The sequence below is a fragment of the Bos javanicus genome, chromosome 11, assembly GCF_032452875.1.
Source record: "Bos javanicus breed banteng chromosome 11, ARS-OSU_banteng_1.0, whole genome shotgun sequence".
Lineage (NCBI taxonomy): Eukaryota > Metazoa > Chordata > Mammalia > Artiodactyla > Bovidae > Bos > Bos javanicus.
The window spans coordinates 22,165,162-22,184,628 of record NC_083878.1 but is presented as its reverse complement, the minus strand read 5'-3'; the positions used below and the strand labels follow the sequence as shown (position 1 = coordinate 22,184,628).

Genomic DNA, 19,467 nt, shown 5'->3' with positions numbered 1-19,467 from the left:
TGTTGTGGTTCACACCATATTCTGCACAGTTCATGAAGCTGCCAGGCTGCTCTGGCATCTGGGAAGTCAGGGGGAATATGAGAAGTGATAGGTTGGGTGTGAAATATGTGTGGGAAATAGGGGGTGAGAAGCCCACCTTAGAGAATTTGAGTGTTTTTGCTACGGTGGCTTTATCATATATCATATGCTATAAGTCCCTTTGTTTGGTAACACTGTTCTGTAACAAACTCTTTCAGCAGCAATAAGGTTTTAAAAGTGCATATTTAATGAAAAATTATATACTGAATTACTATTTCTCAAGAAAGCTGTTGATGAACATGCAACTAAAGTAAAATGTTTATTTACTTTTATCATGCACTGTGAGGGCAATGGTGATAGCAGTAACCAAATGAAATAAACTTGTTTATAGAGGCATCTAGCATTTACTCCAAAACTTAGTCATTATTTCAAGGAGAGCAAGCCAAAATTTAGTGTTTATCAGATGCAACAGAAAGAAATGCATTTAACTATCACTCTGTGAAGCATGACTTTTCATTTAGATCAAATGACCACTCTTCTAAATTAATTTTGTTCATTTTCAATTCCAAATTTTCTTATGTATATAAACAAAATGAAGCTATAGCTATTAGTACATTGGCTCCATTAGCAGAAGACCTCTGCAGAAAGTTAAATGTTACCAGTTTGTATCAGTGTTACCAGATCCTTCAAAAAGAAAATTAGCTAAGTCAAACCAGTAATGGTTTAGTATTCCTACCCCCTCCCAATTCTTGGAAATTTAGGAATTTTTTTTCTGTCAGAGATGAAACATCTTTCATTATTGTGAACGCTACTGTAGATTCAGCTCAGCATTTATGCATTGTTTGGTAGACCACAGAATCCTGGTGAAGATTAATGTTCTTATTAAATAAAGAAATCTATGACAGAGAAATGTACTTAGAATTTGACATGGTACCTACATAATTCATAATTACCTCCAAACAAACTGTGATGTTCTGAATTGAAATAGTAACTTATCAAAATAATAGACTTAAAAAATTTTTTTAATATACACAGAGTAACTAAACTGTAGACTATCTGTAAAGATGGTTGAATGCAAAAAAATTCAACCTGACAGTACATGCTTTTTTGTTTGCCCATCATTTGTTGGGTTTAACTTCTGTGCAGAGTCAATCATGAGAAACGCTGGACTGGAAGAAGCACAAGCTGGAATCAAGATTGCCGGGAGAAATATCAATAACCTCAGATATGCAGATGACACCACCCTTATGGCAGAAAGTGAAGAGGAACTCAAAAGCCTCTTGATGAAAGTGAAAGAGGAGAGTGAAAAAGTTGGCTTAAAACTCAACATTCAGAAAACGAAGATCATGGCATCTGGTCCCATCACTTCATGGGAAATAGATGGGGAAACAGTGGAAACAGTGTCAGACTTTATTTTTCTGGGTTCCAAAATCACTGCAGATGGTGACTGCAGCCATGAAATTGAAAGATGCTTACTCCTTGGAAGGAAAGTTATGACCAACCTAGATAGCATATTGAAAAGCAGAGACATTACTTTGCCAACAAAGGTCCATCTAGTCAAGGCTATGGTTTTTCCAGTGTTCATGTATGGATGTGAGAGTTGGACTGTGAAGAAAGCTGAGCACCGAAGAATTGATGCTTTGAACTGTGGTGTTGGAGAAGACTCTTGAGAGTCCCTTGGACTGCAAGGAGATCCAACCAGTCCATCCTAAAGGAGATCAGTCCTGGGTGTTCATTGGAAGGACTGATGCTAAAGCTGAAACTCCAGTACTTTGGCCACCTCATGCGAAGAGTTGACTCATTGGAAAAGACTCTGATGCTGGGAGGGATTGGGGGCAGGAGGAGAAGGGGACAACAGAGGATGAGATGGCTGGATGGCATCACCGACTCAATGGATGTGAGTCTGAGTGAACTCCGGGACTTGGTGATGGACAGGGAGGCCTGGCGTGCTGAGATTCATGGGGTCACAAAGAGTCGAACACGACTGAGCGACTGAACTGAACTGCAAATGTTTAATCCGAGTTTAAAATGGGAAAAAGACAGTCTCTTTAGCAAGTGGTACTGGAAAAGTTGGACAGCTGCATGTAAATCAATGAAGTTAAAACACATCCTCATACCTGCACAAAAATAAACTCAAAATGGCTTAAAGACAAACATAACCCTGGAGGTGGGAGAGAGGCTTAAGAGGGACAAGATATATGTACAGTTGTGACTGATTCGCATTGCTGTACGGCAGAAACCAATACAACATTGTAAAGCAGTTATCCTCCAATTTAAAAAAAAAAAAGATATAATACCATAAAACTCCTACCCTAGAAGAAAGCATAGGCAAAGCATTCCCCGATGTAAATCGTATCAATGTTTTCTTCGGCCATTCTCCCAGGCAATAGAAATAAAAATAAACAAAGGGACCTAACCAAACTTATAAGCTTTTGCACAGAGAAAAGAACACAGACAACCTACAGAATGAGAGAAATATTTGTAAATGATGCATCCAACAAGTGCTTTATCTCCAAAATACACAAACAGCTCATACAACTCAACAACAACCACAAAAAAAAGTGCAATCCAAGAAAAAAAAATGAACAGGATACCTTAATAAACATTTCTCCAGAGGATAGATGGCCAGTAGGCATATGAAAAGATGCTTAGCATCACTAAATATTAAAGAAATACAAATCAAAACTACAATTAGGTACCACCTCACACTGGTCAGAATGGCCTTCATTAAGAAGTCTGCAAATAACAAATGTTAGAGAAGATGTGGAGAAAAAGGAACCCTCCCTATACCATTGGTGGGAATGTAAGTTGGTGTGGTCACTATGGAAAACAGTAGGGAGGTTCCTCAGAAAACTAAAAATAGAACTATCGTATGATCTACCAATCCCACTACTGGGCATATATACTCGGACAAAAGTATAATTCAAAGAGATACATGCACCCAGAGGTTCACAGCAGCACTATGCCCAATAGGCAAAACTTGGAGACAACCTAAATGTCCATCAGCAGATGAATAGGGAAAGAAAATGTGGTACATACATGTGTGTGTGTGTGTGTGTGTGTGTGTGTGTGTAATGGAATGCTGCTCAGCTGTAAAAAAGATGAAATAATGCCATTTGCCGCAACATGGATGCAACTAGAGATTATCATACTAAGTGAAGTAAGTTAGAAAGAGAAAGACAAATACCATGTAACATCACTTAGATGTGGAATCTTAAAATATGGCACAAGTGAACAGAACAGAAAACAATCTTCCTGTTCACAAAACAAAAACAGGCTCACAGACAGGGAGATCAGACTTGTGATTGCCAAGGGGAAGAGATGAGGGAGTAGGATGGACTGGGAGTTTGGAGTTGGTAGATGCAAAGTATTACATTTAGAATAGATAAACAACAAGGTCCTACTGTATGCCACAGGGAGCTGTGTTCAATCTCCTGGGATAAGCCATAATGGAAAAGGATATAACCAAAGAACTGTATGTGTATAACTGAGTTACTTTGCTGTACAGCAGAGATTGGCACAACATTGTAAGTCAACTATACTTCAGTTTTCTTAAAAATGTTTAAATTTTTGAAGATGTACTGATAGCTGATGTACCTAGCCAGAGTATCTTATAATTGTGCTATAAACTTTTTTAAATAAACAAGTTGCCTAATTGTAGTTGCAGTTTTTTCAGAATTCATTGGAAATCTGTAATCAAAGAATTCAACAAATGGAGTGCAAAAAAACTTTTAAGTTTTTAAAGTTTTTGATAAATTGCAGTCATTAAAAACAAAACTGGCAACAGCACTTTAAAATTATCTCCCAGATGCCAAGCTACATTTTGCATATTCAAGACTAATTATGGAATTCTGAATTAGCAATACATATAGAAATTTCAACTTCATTGAAGTATTTGTATTCTCTATTTTATGAAATCAAAAAGAATAGTATAAAGAGAAAGATAGTAGAAGAGAAAAATTTCACCAGCAGCAATCAAATAAAGAAAAGGCATAATCTAATGCAGTAAACTTCAAAATCTGCCCACAATGGAAACAAAATTATAGGACAATAGCCAATGAAATAGTGGCTACTTACAAGGTTACTAGGAGAAGGCAATGGCACCCCACTCCAGTACTCTTGCCTGGAAAATCCCACGGACGGAGGAGCCTGGTAGGCTGCAGTCCATGGGGTCGCTAAGAGTTGGACACGACTGAGTGACTTCACTTTCACTTTTCACTTTCATGCACTGGAGAAGGAAATGGCAACCCACTCCAGTGTTCTTGCCTGGAGAATCCCAGGGACGGCGGGGCCTGGTGGGCTGCCATCTATGGGGTTGAACAGAGTCAGACACGACTGAAGCGACTTAGCAGCAGCAGCAGCAGCACAAGGTTACTAAGGCAAAGTGGGACCCAGAAATATGCTCAACCAAGATATCATTTTAGTACAAATATATTTTCAAATATAAAAAGTTCAGGCAACGTTTCACTAACAAGCATGTCAGAGGGGGAAAAATTATTAAAAATTAATAAAACCCAGACATTTAAGAGATGAACCAACTGAGGAATAGAAAAAGTCAAGGTGAAATGGCCGGTCATGAAGATTAAATCAAATATACAAGTATATGAGCAACTGAGAATTACAAGATAGAATGCCATTGTTATAAACCTAGATGATGGAAAGAATAACAAAGTACAATGAAAGAAAATATAAAAAGGATGTGCTCAGCCTTGTAAAAGTTCTCAGTTTACCCAGTCTCTTGTCTACATATATACATGAAAGTTATTTTAAAGGCTCTTAAAACTTTTGGAGAGAAAATATCTTAGGGCTATATCCTGGTTTTAAGCAGTTCTTACTCAAACTTATCCCAGAAGGAGGGAGTAAATAGGACAGTTTTATTCAAGACATACCAGTCTTTTACCTTTTTTTTTTTCATGTTTTTGAATCATCCTGCAGAGATGTAAAAAAGATGATTTTTTTACTTATTTTAAGCTATGTTTCTATTTCAGAATTTTATCTCTTTGTTCTTTAACTCTTTGTTCACAGGCAGTTCAAACATTTAATAATTTAAAAGATTTTACTGTGTGTTGACTCTTATGGGTCAGGTGCTCGTGATTTTAGGAGTTCATGCATCAGCATCCCTGGAAGTAGGGCCAGCAGTTTGCGTTCTTCCAGGCCCTTAGTTGATTCTGATCCACATTAAACATCAAGGTTGGTTGTAGGGCCCAAGATTTTGCGTTTATAGTTCCAGGTGATACTGATTGTGCTTCTCTGGGGACCGCATGTTGAGAACCACTGCTAAGGGAAAGGCAAGTTGGAAAGAGACCCATCTGGAAGTAGCAGCCCCACTAGGTCTTTGAGGAGCCGTGAGAAGAATTGTGAAGTTCTGCAGCGCTTCCTGGAAGGATTCTGACCCACTGGCTCCCCCTGGCTGTCATCTCCTTATACACGCGAGAGAGGACGTTGTAAATACTGACAACAGCTGACAATTACTGACTGCTCATTGTGTGCCAGGCAATGTCTGTTGATACTTTCTGTAGGTTCCTCACATGTTAACTTCTGAGATAGGTACTCTTATCCCATTTTACAGATGAGAAAAGTAAAGCAATAATTTTCCAAAGTCACACAGCTGGTAAGTGGCAGCGCCAAATGCAAGCTGACACCAGAGCCTGCACAAAAGCTCGGATTATTTTCTGTTCTATTATTGGAAGATGACACTGGTTCTATGTAAAAGATTACTCCCTTCTGTCTCAGTGATGTTTATTCCTTCATCTTCTAAAATGATTTAAAGCAGTTCGGTAAATTATAATACAGAGTAGAAAACTTGCAAATGAAAGTAGACTAACAAGCAGGGGAAAAAATCCAAACTGGAAGATGGGCAGCTCGTGTTTGTTGTGTGTTTATGTAAGCAAAAGACTTGGGCTCAATCTCAAGATAAGTTACTGCCTGGTTCCTCATGTATAAACATTTGATAACCATGTTTGCTCATTGTCTTTAGTAGTTTTACAAGTATAGTTACAGTGTTCAAGTGGATGTGTGCGTGTTCAGTTTGCTCAGTCATGTCTGATTCTTTGCAGTCCCATGGACTATAGCCCGCCAGGCTCCTCTGTCCATGGGATTTCCCAGGCAAGAATAATGGATTGGGTTGTCATTTCCTCCTCCAGGGAATCTTTTCAACCCAGGGATAGAACCCACATCTCTTGTGTCAGCAAGCAGACTCTACCACTGAGCCACCTGGGAAGCCCCACTCTATATCAATGCCCTAAAACTAAATGAAAAAAGAAAGTGAAAGTGATAGTCACTAGTTGTTTCCGAATCTTTGCGACCCCATAGACTGTAGCCCACCAGGCTCCTCTGTCCATGGGGTTTCTCCAGGCAAGAATACTGGAGTGGGTTGCCATTCCCTTCTCCAGGGGGTCTTCTGGACCCAGGTATTGAACCCGATCTCCTGCATGCAGGCGAATTCTTTACCGTCTGAGCCACCATGACGTTAAAACGTGACTTGGGGGAAAAAAAAAGATTTCCTGCCTAGTTCTAACAAAATATCATCCCATTACTTGTTTTCTAACAACTCACTCTTTCTTCTATTAGCAAATGTTCATCCATTAGACTTTCCCAGATAACAGGATTTTTTGTTTTGTTTTTAAATTTCCTGCCAACAAAAATTTGTATTCAGAATAGTAAAGATTATTTAAATTCTATTGTGTTTCTATAGAATTAGGTGCTGTCTGAAATTAAAATAATTTTTTAAATTTAGATGGTGGTAGTAGAAGTATAAAGAGTGCAAAGTGAAAAGTATAATCAGAAAATGTGGAAGTTGAGATTGGGGGTATTACCTTGTGGTAATTAATTTCTGAGAATAAAATGTAAAGTTGAGAAAGAAATTTAGATTTGATAATCAAACACTATATTTTGTTTTAGTGATGTCATTTTCTTGATTATTGATTGTTTAACTTTTTCTCTAATCTTAGGACTTAAGTGGATGTTCTTAACCTTTGGGGTTGCCATTAAAAATACAATGAAACATATGTGTCACTTTTCTTAAAAACAAATAAATCTACAAATGGATTTTATATATGATCATGAAAAGAAAAATGAAAGTTATAGGATATAATTTTGTAAAAGGTTTTTCTAGGCATCCTAATAGATTTCTTCTTGGATCTAGCAATTTTCTTTTCATGTAATATTTTTAAAGAGTTTAATTTTCTGGTTAATTTAAAATTCTGCTTAACTTATGGCATATTTTATTACACTTGAAAAGCCACTTTTCAAAGAACAAAATACAACAATTGTAACATCTATTTTTAGTGATTCTGAAAGCCTTCAGGATCTTGTCATTCCTTAGAAACAATATTAGAAGCCTTAAATTTTATTCAGTATGCAAAAAATCCTGTGTACTTCAGTTTTATCATATTTAGGTTGTAAATGTTTGAACTTACTGTAATAGAATTTTCTCATTTTTGTATTTCAGAATTGCCATTGCCTTCAGAAAGTGTTGATATTATTATTTCTGATATTCCATTTGGAAAAAAGTTTAAGTTAGGAAAAGACATCAAAAGGATGCTGCAGGAGATGGAAAGGTAAGTTGTTGAGTCTCTTTCCAAAATCTTTGACCCATGGGGCATTTAACCAAAATGTATTGTAGCTCTTCAGTTAAGATTTGATTACATTTTAGTAATTTTCTCGTGTTTTTATAGCTTAATTTTCTAAGATTTCAAATCAGAAGTTTATATAGTTATAAACTTGATATAGTTATTCTATATCATCATACTATAAGTTTTATTCAGGAAAAGATAATTTTTCATTATAGCCAAAAATTTGAAAATCTAAAATAGTGACATATATTTCAGTCACTGAGCTACTTAATTTACATATTTACTTCTAATTCTCCCCCAACCCTGCCTCCTATGTGTTAATCCCCCACATTTTACAGGAGAGAAACCAGGACCCAGAAATATTATCCTTCTCAAGATCACAGAGCTACTGAGCAACAGGACAGAATTTACATATGAAACATTCAGTCAAGTAGAATGATGCCTTCGTTGTTGGTTTGAAATGAAAATGCAGAAGTGCTAGTCATGTAATGTTTCTAAGGTCAACCTCAGGGAATATAATGCAGTGAAGTGAAAGTGTTTCTTTGAGAGGTTCAAACAGTGAGACCTGAATATGAATTTTCCTGATCATTTCAGCTGATAGAGAACCTAGAACACAGAGGAATGAAGGGACATGGATAAGGGGTCCGTTTGTATTAAATTGTCTCAACTGAGTGTGTGATGGTGCAGGACAGCGTAGTACATGGTCGGGAGCCTGTGTGTAACCCTGTTCCACAGTTACCTGACTTGTGACGTCACCTGGGGTCTCAGCACCTGTAACTCAGACATTTCCTGAGCTCCTGTATCGCCTTCTGCTTGATGGAGCATTCCCCTCGAGATTTTGCAATGCTGATTTCATATTAACATCATTTCAGGAGCTTCTGAAAAACATTGATACCCATTCTCCACTCCTCCTCTTTGAGACTTTGATTTAATCAGTCCAGGGTAGAACCTGGGCATCCAGTATTTTTTATCTCCCAAGGCGATTCTGTGGTGCCCCAAGGATTAATAACCACGGCCTTTGTGCCTAGCGTGGTAACTTACCAGTTGTACTGTTAAGCTAGCCCGTGGTGAGATACTACTGTAAGAGCATGTTACACTTAATATGAAACTTTCCACCCAACCTGGAACTTTCCACTAGAGGTGGCAGCTTAGCCTACCTGATGATCTAGTGCTGTGTATTTTAAACATCTTCACAAGTCACTGGAGGGCAGTGTTTGGAGTAGACTGTCCTTTCATCGCTAGTAAATTAGACCAGCCTGACTTTCTCTCGGTCAGTTTTGATTTTTATTCTAAGTAACTGAAAATGAAACTAACAGATATGACCACCCTCACATTGTTTCAGGAAATTTAAATATTTACGCGAGAATCAGGAAGACATTCAAGATTTCCCGCGTAATTCAGGTGCCTCCCAGAAAGAAAAATGGTACTGATTAACCTATTTGCAAGGAAGGAATGGAGATGAAAATGTAGAGAATGGGCTTACAGACACTGTAGGGGAGGGAGAGAGTAGGATAAACGGAAAAAGCAGTATCAACATGTATACACTATCATGTGTAAAATGGATGGCTGGTGAGAAGATGCTGTGTGACACAGGGAGCGCCGTCTGGTGCTCTGTGATGGATTAGGGAGGGATGGGAAAGGGAGGGAAGCTCTAAAGGGAAAGGATGTATTTATAGTTACAGCCGTTTCGAATCGTATGGTAGAAACCAACACAACACTGTAAAAATTAAAAAAGCAAAAAATTTTTTAAATAAACAAAATTTAGAAAAAAAAATTATGCCTATGTACATAAGGAACGTTCCTGGCTCCTGTGCCCAAGCTTCCTTGCTACATGGCCTCAGCCTTTATTGTTTGGCTTTTAACTTTTTCTGGTTTGAGGTTTTGTACAGGCCATATATTGTAACACAATGGTGAAGAGCATGGTCTCTGGAGTCAGAATACTCAATAGTTCTTCTGTCATTTCTGTCCTAGGCATGTTGTTCAATCACCCTGTGCCTCATCTTTAAATAATAGTACATACTGGATAGTGTTGGCCTGAGGAGTCAGTAGATTTAAAGCTCTTAGGACAGGCTAATTTTCCAGGCCAGAATACTGGAGTGAATAGGTGTTCCCTTCTCCAGGGGATCTTCTCAAGCCAGGGATCAAACCCAGGTCTCCCACATTGCAGGCGGATGCTTTACCAGCTGAGCCACCAGGGAAGCAAGGACAGTGCTAGGTGCCTTGAAAGCTCTCAGTAACTGTTAGCTCAGACCTGATTTTTCAGTGTAGAACAGTTCTGGTGCTTTTGAGAAATAGGTGGGGATATACATAAATATATCTAAAGTATACATAACTTTTTTCCCAATGACTTACCAGTAGTTTACACTAAGAAAAAATACAAAATAAACATGTTTATAATAGGCAATGGAAATATTGGGTCCTGAGTGTAACAGAGCACTGGATTCTTCAAGAAAGAACATACAATCAGAATTTTAAATTGTCGGACAGATGATTGCTCTGGTGGTGTGAGCGCTGCACTCTCAGCTCAATTATTTCCTCCTTTAATTTACTTCAGCAATAACAATCTCATGTATGCAAAGGAGAAATACAGATAAGTATAATATTTGAGCTTTCTTCTCAACCAGATGAGCAAAATTAGAAATTTAACTTGTTCGGCTTGAAGGAAGAAGTCACTAAATGCCCAGAAGATTTGAGGTGGATTCATGGAAGAAGCATGATCTCAGTGAAATTTAGAAATTTGCAAAGAATGAAAAAGGAGACCACACCATGTTTTATACATGCAGATATTCTAGCAAGTACTTCTTGGGTAATAATGAAGCAAAAAGAATGTTCAAAAAACAATGAGTATACCAGACTGCTTGGAATAGAGACGAGTGGTAGAAGGTTAAGGCCTAATGCCATCCAAGTTCAAATAAGTTGGGTGTTTGTGTCATCTACCCCTAGCCTTGCAGGTTCACATGTAAAAGAGAAATCTCTTTTATGTTGTTTGATACAGAGCTTCTCCAACTTATTGACCACATAATTCTAGCTGATTTCTTTTTTATATATACAAGAAATAATCTCTCATACTATACTAGTGTTTATAGGAATCCAGTTTGAGACATATTGCTTTATAATTTCTGAATAGCTTTCTTAGTAAGAAATTTATATGTATATGAATGTGGAAAGATGCTTAGAAGGACATTTTATCAAAAATGGTCACCTCTGAGTAGCAAGATTCCAGGTGATTTTTACTTTCTTATTTTCTTCCATTATGTGAAAAAAGTTACAATAAATTAATTGCTGAACATCCTGTTAGACATCATTCCATGTACACATATACAAATAGATGTTTTCAACTTTGTATTAATAGGATCATCCTTAATTTACTGCACTGTATAAACTGCTTTGTTTTTTCCACTCAGAAATATGTCACAATCATTCTGATGAGTCGTTATAATGTACATGATAATTTTCAGTGGTTGCCACAGTGGTTGCATTATATGTATATACCATTATGTAGCCTACAGAACTCGGGATGGGTATTTAGGTAACTTCCACCATTTTATTTTAATAAAGAATAACATTCTGAGCCATCTTTGCACAAACAGTTTTTCAAACTGACTATAATGAGTAAGTTATTTAAAACCACAGTGCCTCTGTTTCTTCATCTGCAAAATGGATGTGGCAACAGAATATACTTGAATTCTAAGGACTAAATGATATACAAAGCATTTAAAACAACATTCATCACATAATACATGCATGCCTGCTGAGTTGCTTCAGTCATGTCTGACTCTGTGCAACCCTGTGGATTGTAGCCCGCCAGGCTCCTCTGTCCATGGGATTCTCCAGGCAAGAATACTGGAGTCAGTTGCCATGATCTCATCCAGGAGATCTTCCTGACCCAGGGATCCAACTCACATCTCTTACATCTCCTGCATTGGCAAGCAGGTTCTTTACCACCTGCTTCTAGTGCCACCCAGGAAGCCCTTGATACTGATAAATATTAGCCGTCTTTGCCATTAATTGTGACTATTATTCTACTACTGCTACAGCTTCTGCTCTTATATCTTAGAATAATTTCCTAGATGTGAGATTGCTGGGTCAAAGGTTATATGCATTTCATATTTTTGATATATTATTGCTAAAGGGAAAGGGAAAGGGAAGTCGCTCAGTTGTGTCAGACTCTGCGACCCCATGGACTGTAGCCTACCAGGCTCCTCCATCCATGGGATTTTCCAGGCAAGAGTACTGGAGTGGGTTGCCATTTCCTTCTCCAGGGGATCTTCCTGACCCAGGAATTGAACCCAGGTCTCCGGCATTGTAGGCAGACCCTTTACCATCTGAGCCACTAGTCAAGCCTCCATATTATTGCTAAACTACTGTCCAAAAAGTTATATCAATTTTTGTCTTTAGGAATACTCATTTTTTTCTAATCTTGCCATCTTGAGTGTGGTAGTCTTTTTATTGTTGTTAATATGGTAGGTGAAAAATTGAATCTCATTTATTATCTTAATTGTGTTTTTTCCTATGTGTTCAGAGATACCTGTGTTTTTTGTTTCTGTCCCCTGGTGTCCAGCCACACCTTTTATCTCACCTCCTCCTCTCCCAGTAGCAAGAGTTTATCCCCTTGGTTCCTGCGTCCTCAGGAACTGTTCTCTGCCCACTTCTTTCTTACCTTCAACCTGTCCACCTCCTCATTCTCTCCAGATCCAGTTATCCCTTCCCCAGACATTTTTGTGGCCTTTCATACTGACACACTGTACTAGGCAGTGGGGATCTGGCTGTGAACAGGACAGAGTTTTTGCCCACGTGGGGCTGGCACTCCAGCATCGGAATACAAATCATGAATAAATCAACAGAATAATTTCAGATCACGATAGATACGATGAACACTAAAGACGACATTTTTGCCAGAGAGTGACTAAGAGAGCAGCAGTGGCTTCCTTAGATAGATGCTCAGGGAAAGGCCTCTCCAAGGAGGCGTCTGAACTCTGAGACCTGAATGATGAGAAGCACACAAGGGAGTGGGTGTCAGTGCCCCAGAACAGCAGAGCTGGATGTCCTGGGGCAAGAAGAAGGGCGGTCAGTTTGTGGAACACACGGTGAGCAAAGGGAAGCAGGCAAGTGGGAGCCGAGAGTTTATTTGAAGTTTAATGGTCGAGAGCTTCGCAGGGATGTAGTTGTGTCTGGTGTGGAAACTCAGAAGGGGAGGTTGGGGGATGATGACAGATTTGGAAATAAGACCTGTCAGGCTGCGGTAGTGTGGGCAGAGGAGAGCATAGAATGAAGTGGATGAATCTGTGATGTCGTTTGCAGACAGACTCGTTTAGATTGGCGGACTGTTGAGATGAGGGAAAGCTACTTCAGCTCCTGACCTCATTGCTGGGTGTGGTGGGGGCAGGGCTCCCTTTAAGTCTTGGTCCTCCAGCTGGCACCTGGTTTCTTAACCTCTGCAACCAAGTTCTTCAGAGAAAAGTCTATACTTGTTCTCCTCACCTTCCCACCCCCGCCTTGCCTCTGCAGACCAGTACTGGCTCCTGGCCCCAACTAGGAGTGCTGCCCCAGAGTCACTAATATCCTCATCACTTGTTAGTCCTGTAGCATTTGACAGTGTTGAGACCATTCATTCCCGTCTTAAAACTCTGCTCTTCTGGCTTCCATGCTATCACCATAGTTCAGACCTTCTCCTTGGCTGTTTCATGGGCTCTTCCTTCTCCATCCTTCCTTGAATGTTAAGTCCCTGTTCCTTGACCCCTTTTCTCTCCTCTTTCTGTTTGTCCACCCTAGGTGATCTCATCCCCCATTATTGCTTTGTGTTTGTTAAGTCCTTCAGTTGTGTCGGACTCTTTGCGACCCCATGGATTGTAGCCCACCTGGCTCCTCTGTCCATGAGATTTCTCAGGCAAGTATACTGCAGTGGGTTGCCATTTCCTCCTCCAGGGGATCTTTCCCATCCAGGGATCGAACCTGCCTCTCATGCCTCCTGCATTGGCAGGTGGGTTCTTTGTCACTAGCACCACCTGGCTTTATCTGCCATTTATTATGGGAAACTCAAATCTCCACCTCCGACCCTGGTCTCTCTGACAAGCTCCAGGCCCTACGCCCAGCTGTCTGTTGGCCCCCCGCTCAGCATATTCCACACGAGCTCTTCCATCCCCTCGTCCCGCCCACTCTGGTTCCTCCCAGCTGGACTACCTTCAGTATGTCCTCTCCACAGCTTCCTGTCTCTGCTCCCTTCCCTGCCTCGGGCACCCCCTTGCTCCAGTCCCCCAGTCCCTCGGCCCAGCTCACTCCTGCTTGTCCTTCACACCCACTGCAGCTATTCTCAGCCTCTGAGAGTCTCCCCGACTCCGAGTGCCCAGGTTTGGGTCCCACCTGAGGTGTTTCCGGAGCCCCTCACCCTTGCCTCAATAGTGGCGTTTGCCACATATGCTCTTTAGCTCTTTCCTTGCCTCTCTCTCCCACTGCTCAGTCGTCTCTTTAGCAACTCGGGACTGTATGTCCTCATTCATCACTGTTTCCATGTAAGTGCTGTATAGACTTTGGTCGAGCGATTGAGAAAGTGAATCCTCCCCCACAGGCTGACACTGCCGGGCCTTCCCTGTCGCCCTTTCTTGTTTTCGTGCTCAGTCCTTCCTGGGGACTTTGTTCTGTTCTTGTTCAGCCTGCTGCCTTTCATGTGCTCAGATTCCTCAGGATCCTTTCATTTGCCTTTTCCTTTGTACAATCACTTATTAAACTGTGACTACAAATTACTTTGAGGCTTGCCTTTTAAATAGAGTAAAAATAGATAATTAAAGCAGATTTGTACTAGTGATTTCATAATTACTATAATGAATATGCATTATGGAAGATACTACCTAATTATCAAAATCCTCGTATTTAAATGGCTAAAATTAAATTTCAAATTAAGAACACCAAATATTTTAAACAAAGTGGGATTGTTTGTTGTCTACAAAGAAAGAAATACTCATACTAATTACCTTTTTTTTTTTTTTTTTTGTGCCAGAGTGCTTCGTGTTGGTGGGACCATCGTGTTGTTGCTCAGCGAAGATCACCACAGGCACCTTAAGGGCGGTGAGACGAGTAGCAGCCCTTTGAATTCCCAGGGCGGCCACACAGAGGAACCTGGAGGCGAAGAGCGCTTGACTCCTGCAGAAAAAGCTGCTGTATCAGAGCCAGTGTCATCGTCATTCGCAGCCAGCAACCAGGAGTGCTTGGACAGAATGCCACCGCTTGGCTCTTTGGTGCCAGTGGACTGCTACAGAGTGAGCCTTGGAAAAACAGACGCCCTCATCTCCAAGTATAAGAAGTCGTACTCCCCTGGGCGATAGCGGCTTGCTGCTACTGAGTCCTTACATGTCAGCTGAACAGCGTAGAGGGCAGTTGTTCCAGGGATCTTAACAGTGCCAGAGAGTTCCAAGTCAACAGATTCCCCTAAAACAGGGTTGTGGCTGCTGGACGCCTCTTCTTCCATAGAATTCTGTTTAACACTCTGAAGAGTGTTTCTGACAGAGGATAATTAACAGATATTTGAACTAAAGGACTCTTAAACTTGCCCTTCTGTCAAAATGTGAACAGGTCTGCTCTGCCCACATTGTTTCTAAGCAGAAGCTTCAACCTCAAAGCCAAGGTTTTCAGAGGCTCACCATCAAGTGTATCTCACTCATCACAAATTTGATACTGTCTTCATTGTCAGGTTTTTTGAAACATAGAAACTTTTATTTTTTGATATTTAACTCGATTTTTTTGAGCCTATAATTTTCTTCTCCATTTGAATGAAAAGAACTTTTATTCACAGTACATTTTTTATGTCCCATGTTATGTAAAGCATCAGTGGGAATAATAATATGAATTAAACCAATATCCTCCAACATAAGGGAAAATAAAGTTTTGTTTTTGTTCTAAAAGCATTGTCACTTCATTCCTACTTAAATTAAATGCATCCTTTGTGTTCACTTCTTAAAGTTGATGAAAAATATGATTTTTTTCCATAGCATAATATAGCTTCATGGCTGCTTTAGTACCATTTGAACAATGTTTCCATTTTGGGGAAAATTCTCATCTTGTGAATCCCACCTCTCCAAAATAGAAGCAAAAACTTGTTTCTGGCTAGGGTGCGATGTGTAACCTCAGCTCAGTTATCAAGGCCCACTGTCAGTGTAGGGTGAGTGGGGTACGTGGGATAGGTGGGACATTTACCCAGAGCACCTCATAGTGGGCCCAGTGGGACAGTAATCTGTTATGTATTCATACAGTAAATACTCATTGCAAACTTACTATCTGCCGAGGCACTTTTTCAGCCCTTGGAGCTATCAGTGAACCAAGCAAATCCCTGCCCTCACAGGATTTAAAGCTAGTGGGGGAGACAGATAAAAAACGATAGACATAATAAGTCATTTATTTGCTAGGTTAAAAGATAACCTAGCGAAGATAATCTAGGTAAGTAGAAGGACCTTGCAGGGAGAAAATAGAGCAGAGTAGTGGCGAGAACATAGGAGGATGGGGGCAAATGTTTTGCATTCTGCTTAAAACAGCTCCAGCTTCACTGAAAATGTGAGATTTGAGCAAATATTTAAAGGACATGGAATAGTGTTCCAGGCATATGGAACAGCCGTTGCAAAGGTCCTGTGGCCAGAGAGTGCCTGATGTGTGTGAGGAACAGCAGAAAAGCACGTGTGGCTGGAGGAGAGTGAGTAATGGGGAGAATGAGAGGTTAAAGAGAAAGTGAGGGGCAGGTAAGGGTGGGAGGGGTTGGTGGGTGGGTTAAATCACATAGGACCTTGACGACTACAGGAAGACTTTGACTCAAAAGCAGTATAGAGTATTTAACAAGTCACAATCTAACATACACTGTATAGGATCACTGTGACTGCTGTATTGCACAGCGACTGTAGGGAGGCAAGGGTGGAAGTAGAGAGGTCAGTTGGGAATTTTTGCAATAATCCAGGCAAGAGAAGGTAGCTTGCCCCAGGATGGTGGAGCACAGGTAGTAAGAAGCAGCTGGATTCTGGATGTATTTTGTAAGCAGAACCAGCAGGATCTGCCGATGGAGAAGACGCAGGAATGACCACAAGATTTTTTGGCCAAGCACCTGGAACAGTGGAGTTTTCCAGTCAACTGTCCAGGGAACAACACAGGAGGAGCAGGCTTGGTGTGAGATATCAGAAGTTCAGGTTCAGACTTGCTCGCTTTGAGATACATATTAAACATTCAAGTGGAGGAGCTGAGTAGGCAATTGAATAAATAATCTGCAGTTTAAGCTGAAGGTCTGTTCTGGAGATAGAAATTTTGGAATTTACAGCATAAAGTTGCCATGAAACTGAATGGGGTCACCATAGGATGGAGTGGAGGAAAGAAAGGAAGAGGAGCAGGGCTGAGCCCTGGGTTCCTTCAACAGAAGAGGGATCTGCAAGGGAGACTGAGAAGGAACAAGCGGTGAGGCAGGAGGAAAACAAGAGCAGTTGCCTGGAAGGCAAATAATATGGTGGAGGGAGTGACCAACTACTAAACACGGCTAACCAGCCTAGTAAGAGAAGGACTGGAAATTGACTATCGGATTTAACAATGAAGAGGTCATATGGGACCTTGATAATGGGAGTTTTAGTGTTGTAGAGAAGGAGAAAAACCACACTGGATTGGGCTTCAGAGAAAACAGGAAAAGAACCAGAGGTAGTATGTATAGGCAACACCTTCAACTAGTTTTGCTGAAAAGAGCAAAAACGTAATAGTTGGTCAGGGACGTGGTGTTGAATGATTTTTTTTTTTTTTTTATGATGAGAGAAGTAGCATTTTTTTATGTTGATGAGACTGTTCAAGAAAGGTAAAAACTGATGAGCCAGGGAAAAGGGGCCAAATGCTAGAATGTCCTTGAATAAGGAGGTGGTACGAGTCCATACATGGAGGAATAAGCTTTCGATAAGAGCATGAATAATTTCTCCATGGTGACTAGTGGGAAGAAACATACAGGCATTTCTGCTATAACATGATAAATGTGTTTCTGAACACTTTTTCAATCCAAAATCCATGCACTAAAAATAACAATTTATGGAAAAGTAGGGTTGGGGCAGACCATTCCAAACCTATCCAATTTTGCAAACTGCATGCTAGCAAAAACTGACATAGTTGTTTGTTGTTTTTTTTTTTAAAGCCTTATATTTCATATAAATAAATCAGAAAATAAAAGACTCCACCTTCCCAAGAAAAGGGCAAAGACAGCCTGCTAGAATTTAGGAGAAGGAAAGATAGAAACTGCTGAGTCACGCCAACGGGTGGCCATTTCCTTCTCCAGGGGATGTTCCTAACCCAGGGATCAAATGCACATCCGCTGTGTCTCCTGCATTGCAGGCAGATTCTTTACCCACTGAGCCATCAGGGAAGTCCCCTCCAAGACAGAACCTGTGGCCAAACCACCAAGACCAGGAAGGACCAGGAAGGAGCGGCATTACGTCAAGTACCTTATTCTGCAGCTCGTCCATTCAGCTCACCCCATTGGTGTCCTTCCCATTCGGCAGCTTTTATCTGGTGGAACAAAATATTAATGTGCTGGGGAAAAAATCACTTGTGATCCAACCCAATTTCCATATTACAGTGACATCATCCCCCTACTTAGCAATAATATTTAATGCCTGTCACAGAAACACACAGCGTAGGAGAACAGACTGTAAGTGGGAGCAGATGCTGGAAGGTGGGCGGATGTGCTGGTGAAAGACTGTTGGAGTCTTCCTACCACTTCCATTTTCTCAGTGAAAAAGTATGTGGTTATTTCCCCAGTTTCTGAGTCTGTGGTTGGAACAGCTTTCCTGTGCAGTGAAAGAATCTACACAATGAGCTCCAAACCAGGGGCTTGGGGTGTCTATTATGGAAGGACTAAGGTTACATACTCCCTAGGCTCCCCCTTCCTATCAAAATGACCAAAGAAAAGCAACACTGTACGTCTATAGGAACTGCAGATCTTGCTGCCACCAAGAATGAGGCACAGATGCTCAAGGGCACAGATCCCATCACTTGGCATCTGAATGCAACCTGTGTCAGCTTTGGGTCTGCTGCTGTGGCTCATTTACTCCTCATGGACGCCTGGGTAGGAGACAGCTCTCTAGCTGGTCCAGGCACACTGGAAGCAGCTCTGCATTTTGCCCTTAGGACCCAGGAGAGTGAATGATGCCCAGACAGTCTGGGATCAGCCTGGATGCTGTGTGGACTCTGTCGCAGGTCCTAAAAGGGAAAGTGTAGCTGCAGCCTCTTGGCTTTTGGAGAAAATCCAAGCTTTCTTATGCAAGTAGTTATTCTTTTAGAAATAACTCTTGCTGCTAAGGGCTTGACCATAGGATTTTAGGTGACCATGTGACCTAAACTATCCATCCTGAGATTCAATCCAGCAAGCCAAGAGTGAGAGGGCTCAGTCTGACAGCATGCCTTCATCAGATGGGAATGACATATACCAGCACTGAGTGTGTGTGACTGACAGTCCTCATCCAGTGAGGTGCCTCCTGCCTGCCACTCCCCTCCCTCATAATCATGGTCCCACAGGGAATTCCCAATGAGTAGATCACCAAGGAGGAAAAAAAGCCAAATCTGGTTTGCAGATGGCTCTGCCAGTTTAGCTGTTATCTTCTGGCATTTAACTCCCAGAGCATGTCAGCCCCACTTGGGGCCAAGGGATGATGGGGAAAGGAAACATTCCCAGGGAGTACCGCTTGAAGCGGTCTGCAATGTCCACTTTACCTTAAAGGAGAGATGGCCTGAGAAGAGGATGCCCCCCATGTCATGGGCAGTAACTACCAGTTTGAAAGGATGGTGAGCAACATGAAGTGTGGGAAGAGGAATGTGGATGGACATCTCAGGATGGGCTCCCATATGGGAGAATCACTGGGTCTCAGCCACTGGAATG

General features: G+C 40.9%; 1 protein-coding gene across 5 annotated transcripts in view; it reads left to right on the top strand.

Annotated features, from left to right (window-relative positions):
- The window catches only part of THUMPD2 (THUMP domain containing 2), a 40,023-nt gene extending 24,536 nt beyond the window's left edge, over positions 1 to 15,487 (top strand). For 2 of the 5 annotated variants that reach the window (XM_061432155.1, XM_061432154.1), the window contains one exon: positions 1,165 to 5,234. In XM_061432155.1, the coding sequence (XP_061288139.1) occupies positions 1,165 to 1,688 (524 nt within the window). In that variant the 3' untranslated portion in view covers positions 1,689 to 5,234. Of the gene's footprint in view, positions 1 to 1,164; positions 5,235 to 7,468; positions 7,578 to 7,930; positions 13,152 to 14,586 lie in introns of those variants that run through there. The other 3 variants (XM_061432156.1, XM_061432157.1, XM_061432158.1) reach the window with 3 other exon arrangements.
- Positions 15,488 to 19,467: the final 3,980 nt, after the last annotated feature.